General features: G+C 37.4%; 1 protein-coding gene across 1 annotated transcript; it reads left to right on the top strand.

Moving 5' to 3' along the window:
- Window positions 1-404: 404 nt before the first annotated feature.
- Window positions 405-1,880, top strand: LOC145624917 (uncharacterized). Its single transcript, XM_081678002.1, has 3 exons — window positions 405-809; window positions 1,050-1,143; window positions 1,504-1,880. The coding sequence occupies exons 1-3, from the start codon at window positions 405-407 to the stop codon at window positions 1,878-1,880; spliced, it is 876 nt and encodes a 291-aa protein (XP_081534128.1).
- Window positions 1,881-6,077: the final 4,197 nt, after the last annotated feature.

Genomic DNA, 6,077 nt, shown 5'->3' with positions numbered 1-6,077 from the left:
GAAGACTTGCCTAAGGATGAGTATGGGCCTATGATTGAAGACAGCTATGACCCTTTTGAAGATGAGAAGTTTGAGTGTGAAAATGAACAAGACAATTATCTAACCAAGTTGTACAACAATGGAGAAGTTTATAAGGATGAGGGATTTGGGAAGATAGTTTTGAAGCCTGGCAGCTGTTCATGGATTAACAAAACCTCAAGGATGTGGTGAAGGATTAGTGCATTTAGTGTGGATTTGCAGTGGTTATTGACTTTGCCAGCAACAAGAGATATTTTTCTAGGTGTTCAGATGTGAACTGTGGGTGGAGATTGCATGCATCAGCGCTTCCAGATGGTACAACTTGGGCAATAAAAAAAATACAAAGCCTAGAGCATACTTGTCAAGGACTTGAGATAAGAAACAACATGGTGAATGTTAAGTGGGCAATGAGGGTTTTACTTGAAGACATCAGGGGAAACAATGATGTTCCAGCCAAGGCTCTGAATCAGTTGTTATGGAAAAGATATGGAGTTACCATGGCACAAAGCACCTTGTATAGGGTAAGGACAAAGACTTTAGTGGAAATTCATGGAGGCCATGATGTTTCCTACAAGGAATTGCCTAGATACTATGATGTTATCAAGGAGCTGAACCCTAACTCATTAGCTTTCTATGCATGGAACAATGTTAGTCCTGACAGACCTATGGTGTTCAGATCCATATTCATTGCATTTAAAGATGCACTTGATGAGCTGAGTGTTGAGTGCAGAAGTCTGATTGGTGTAGATGGAGCTCATCTAAAGGGCAACTATGGCGGGGTCTTACTTTCTGTAGTTGCTTAATAATGAAATATTTCCTATATCTTGGGCAATAGTTGGAGCAGAAGATACTACTAGCTAGAATTTTTTCATATATCACTTGAAAAATGCTCTACAACCAAGTGGCAGGGGTGATGATTGGGGCATCATTAGTGATAGGCAAAAGGTATATTGGTTATGCTATCTTATAAGTTACTTTAATTATAGTACACTATGCAATGTAAACCTAACACATGATGTTCATTTGTGCAGGGTATTGATCTTGCAATTTCTGAAATTTGGCCTAAAGTGGGCAGAAGGTTCTGCTGCAAGCACTTGATCAAGAATTTTAAGAAGGAATTTCCTGGTTTATTGATGTTTCAACTATTCTAGAAGGCTGCCGGAGCATACAATCCATTCACATTCAAAAAGGCAATAGAGGCATTGCAAAAGGCCAATCCCCTAGCTCTAGTTTGGCTCTCAAAGCTTGGACCACAATCAAGATGGTCAAAGCATGCCTTTAATCCAGTTGTGAAGTGTGATAGCAAGTTAGCAACAAATCTAACTTTGTTGAAAGCTTTAATGCCACCATGGGCATTGATAGATGCAGAACAGTACTAACTTTTCTTGAAGGTACTTCACTAGGCCCTACCTAATTTTAAGATTTAGTTTTATAGTAATTAAGAAAGCACTACAGCTAATTTGATGGCATAAAATTGTACTACAGGTATTAGAAGACTAACTATGGTTAGAATGGCAACCAGAAGGGAAGCATGTGAGAGCTGGAGAGATGATGTTTGCCCTAACATCATGAAAAGGCTGCAAGTGATTAGCCATGAATCAAGGACATGCAAGTGTTTGAAATCTGGAGATGGAGAATTTGAAGTGCTTGATGGAAAGTTTGTGCTTCCTGTCAACCTAAAGGGAAAAACCTGTGTGTGTAATGCTTGGCAACTGTCTGGATTGCTATGCAAACATGCTATGAGGGAAATATTGCATGACAATCATGACCCTAGGGCCTACATTAGTGAGTGGTACTCTGCCAACAGGTACAAACTGGCTTATGCCAACTCTATCAAGGCCATACCAGATGTGGAGCAATAGCCCGAAAGCAATTATCTAGATATTTCCCACCAGCAATGAAAAGAGGTATAGGCAGGCTTGCTAAGAACATGTGGAGGGAAGAGGGTGAGCAAGCAAAAGGGAAGAGGTTCAGAACTATAAGGTGTGGAAAATGCTAACAATTTGGGCATAACTCACAGATGTGCCAAGGTGGCTTGACAAGATAAGACAAGGCTGCCTTAGGTGAAAGCTCAACTGCTCAGCCCACAGAAAAGCAACCAAAAAAGCAGAGAAAAGGTGTATCAATGAGCCAACCACAACCAGCAAAAGTGGCATCATCTTCAAAACCATTAAAAGTCTCACCAAGGACAAGGAAAGCAAAAAGAGGTGTTTCAGCATCACAACCTGCATCTTAGTGTCTTAGGGAAATTTGTTCAAAACAGTGCATGTATTTTGAGAATGCTAAGCTAGTTATTTTGCTTATAAGTTAATTGTATGTGTCACACAGTCATATAGTGTGTGTTTTTGGACAACTTATGGATTAATGTAATCTTTTGCTTTTGACAATTCTCAATGAAATATAAAGCATTATTATTAAGTAAAGACATTGAAAAAACTCATACATTGTGCACAAAAGTAGTAATACTAATTTCATTCAACCATTTGCATAACAAAGTACATCAGTTTTAATTCATACTCCTAATACATTCCCATCGACATCAACATTCTAATTCACCATACTAATCCCAATCTAATTCATCATTTTGTAACAACAAATAACATTACAAAATACATAAACAAAGCCATCTTCACAATTAATTTAATGAAGTTTAGCAATTCATCCAGCCTTGAATTAACAGCAATAAGAGAACCTTGTCCAACCTCCAATTTGCCTCCAACCCTGATTATATCCTGCTCCTTCAACCAACAGAAAAAATCGAGTGCCCTGCACTTGTCAAATAGTCTTCTAGGGTTCTTTGTTGTCTCTTAAACCATCACTGCAACAACTTGGGGGGGGGGGGGTACACAATTGCAGCGCATATGCTTGACCCTAGCAATCCGATCGTCCATGGTGATTGGCTTGGAGAAAATCTTACTGTTCTTCATGATATCAAAGAGAATTTGGGGAAATTCGTGAAATTAGGGTTTGAATAAAAGGGGGAAATCGTGAAATAAGGGTTTGAATAAAAGGGGAAAATTGATTAGGGATATATAAGGATGAGGAAATCAATTTAGAGGGAAAATCTGATTTGTTAATAGAGTAAATTTGTTATTAGGTCAGTAGTCACCATGGTTAGGCTTAAAATCCTAATTACAATTAGTATTGTTACCAATGACTTAATTTTTTAAAATATAGTTCACCAAGGATAATAACTTTTTTTACAATTCACCATTGAGAATAATAAAAATTAGAGGTTTACCAAAGAGAATTTCCCAATATTTAACAATAAGTATCCATAACTTCCCCTTCCACAACACTTAGCCAAGGAGAGAAGGGCGTCTAATCAAGGACAATACTTTTGTTCAAGTATTACTCTTTGATAAACCGATTTGACAAAGAAAAAGGTTCATAATAATGGCCAGTGAAGAAGAAGTTTTTTTAGGAGATACCGGGGAAAACGCGTCAAGTCTAAAAGAGGACGTTCATAAACTACGAAATGTTATTGTCATGCTTAAATGTATGATCACAGTGGGGATCAAAGTTGGGTGTTTGAAATATTCCCTACACTCGGGCACCTGGAATCGGAATAAATTCGCTGATTTATTTGTAGGACATTAAATACTATAAGCACAATTACATAAATCACATTCATGATCATCTAAACACTAAGATCAATGCATAACACATAAAGAACAAATAATAATACCTTTGAAGCGTGAATCCACGTTCAATCGAGCAAGAACAACGAGAGATATAGAACCCCAAGTGTGATTCCTTTACTTAGTCCACGGGCACAGATTAAACCTCCACTAATGCTAGTTAGTTGTGATTGAATGCTTTATTCAACCTTCAATAGAGAAAAGAGAGACACGAACTAACCACGATCCACCACCACGAACACCACGAGCCACCAAGGGGGTGGCCGGCCTTACTAATAGGGAGAGGGAGGGGAGGGCAGTGAGAGTGAGAGAGGGATTAGGGTTTAAGACTTGGTTGCTTGAGTTACAATTAATTGACTTGTGAATTTTTATTTCAATCAAAGTCATGGATCTTATTTATTGATAATATCTATAAATAAGAGTTCATGTCAAGCCCAAACTCTTTATCCTAATCAATACTCTATCCCATCACTCCATATGGTATGTCATGATCTCATGAGGCCCGTGAATGGGCCTCTTACTTGTTTGACCCAATACCCTTGTTGTGTGACCTTATAGGAACCATTCTATTAGGCTTTGGACTATTTAACTATCCCAAAGATCATTTGCCATATCTATCACCAGACAATGACGACCCTATAGAATGAACTAATTATCTCCATAATAGTGATCCTTGATATATCTAGTAATTGCACTTATCGAAGACATAATTCCTTCAATCTCCCACTTGTTTGAGATTTGATAATATGATTTCATCTCAAGTCGTGATCATATTAATCTACAAATCTTTTCTTGAAATCTGAGTTAGAATTACAAAACAAATGATTATTGTGTAATCCATTTGAGCACGGCCATGCATTTTCTGAATTCTCCCTCTTTAAGAGGCCAAGAAACATTCCTAATTAAATAGGTAGACTCTATCCAATCTTGTGAAACCAAAGCTCCCACTCAATTCTTGAAGTAATCGGGAAACGTCCTTTATAGCCCCCTTTTATGACATGACGTTTGAATGTACCATAGTTAAGACAATTATTGAATGGAGTCAATGTTCCACTCATGTCAAAGGAATCCACTAATATATCAGGAAGCTCTATATTTGAACTTCAAAGTAGGTCTGTAGTTCGATCATGCATCATTCATTCATATGTATGTGATTGACCGAGCATTATCACTATGCCCGTATAGCCTATGAAACTGCGCTATCCAATCAATCTTACATGCTAGTCAATTTAATGAAATTATTTATGTCCAATTTAATGATTTCGAACTAGGAACTTAAATAAATAAATGGATTTTTTTCACCTGTGGGGTTTCATTCACCAGGTCATCAACCTGATGAGCCCATCAATCCATGATTATTTTGGACATTTTATTTAACATTAAAACCATAATTAAATAAGATAAATAATAAATTTCTAATTAAACTTAATTCTGCAAATGAATGTATTACATATGTAATAAGTTTTTCTCAAAAACAAATACAACTTAAATTACATCATTAGCTTCAATCTTGTAGCTCTAGCATGACTCTCACGCTTGGGCTACGAAAGGGGTTTAATAAGTGGATTAGTAATGTTCTTATCCGTATGAACTTTGCACATCTTGACATCTCCTCTGCAAACGATCTCTCCATTGAGATGATACTTCCTCTTAACATGTTTGGATTTGAAGTGTGACCTTAGCTCCTTTGATTGAGCAATGGAACCATTGTTGTCACAATATATACAACTCAATTCCTTCCTGAGCACGTACTTGGTACAATGTCAAACTATGTGAGGAATTTCTTAATCCAAACTGTTCCTTAGCTGCTTCAATGGCAGCCAAATACTCTGATTATGTCGTAGAGTCTGTGACAGTGCTTTCATTCGAACTCTTCCAGCTTATTGCTCCTCCATTCAGATAGAAAATGTACCCTAATCGGGATTTTAAGTCATCTATGTCTGTTTGGAAACTCGTATCCGTATATCCCTTGACTACAAACTCATCTTCGCCGCTATACACTAGATACATTCATTTAGTCCTTCTCAAGTATGTTCTTTGCAACTTTCCAGTGTGCTTCACTTGGATTTGCCTGAAATCTGCTACACATACTTAGAGCATATGCAACATCTGACCTTATACATATCATGGCATACATGATTGACCCTATTGCCAAAGAATAAGGTTTATCAACAATACGTCTCATCTCTTCTAGCGTTTTAGGGCACTGAGATTTACTGAGCGTAATGCCATGAGACATGGGCAGAAATCCTCTCTTAGAGTCTTTCATCGAAAACCTGTCAAGAACTTATCAATATAAGTCTCTTGACTTAGTCCAATCATCCTTCGAGATCTGTCTTGATGGATCTTGATTCCCAAAATATACTAAGCCTTACCCAAGCCTTTCATGGAGAAACAACTCTTCAACCATTCCTTGAC

This window comes from Chenopodium album, chromosome 3, assembly GCF_948465745.1.
Source record: "Chenopodium album chromosome 3, dcCheAlbu1.1, whole genome shotgun sequence".
Lineage (NCBI taxonomy): Eukaryota > Viridiplantae > Streptophyta > Magnoliopsida > Caryophyllales > Amaranthaceae > Chenopodium > Chenopodium album.
Note: the sequence above shows the minus strand (reverse complement) of the source record. Positions and strands in the feature narration are given on the sequence as shown.

Bases quoted from the DNA above. Each gene is read 5' to 3' on its own strand.
- LOC145624917 (XM_081678002.1), top strand. From the start codon at position 405: ATGGTGAATGTTAAGTGGGCAATGAGGGTTTTACTTGAAGACATCAGG. The intron at 810-1,049 runs GTAGTTGCTTAA...TCATTTGTGCAG, and splicing joins ATGGCGGGGTCTTACTTTCT to GGTATTGATCTTGCAATTTC. The intron at 1,144-1,503 runs GTTTATTGATGT...ATTGTACTACAG, and splicing joins TTTTAAGAAGGAATTTCCTG to GTATTAGAAGACTAACTATG.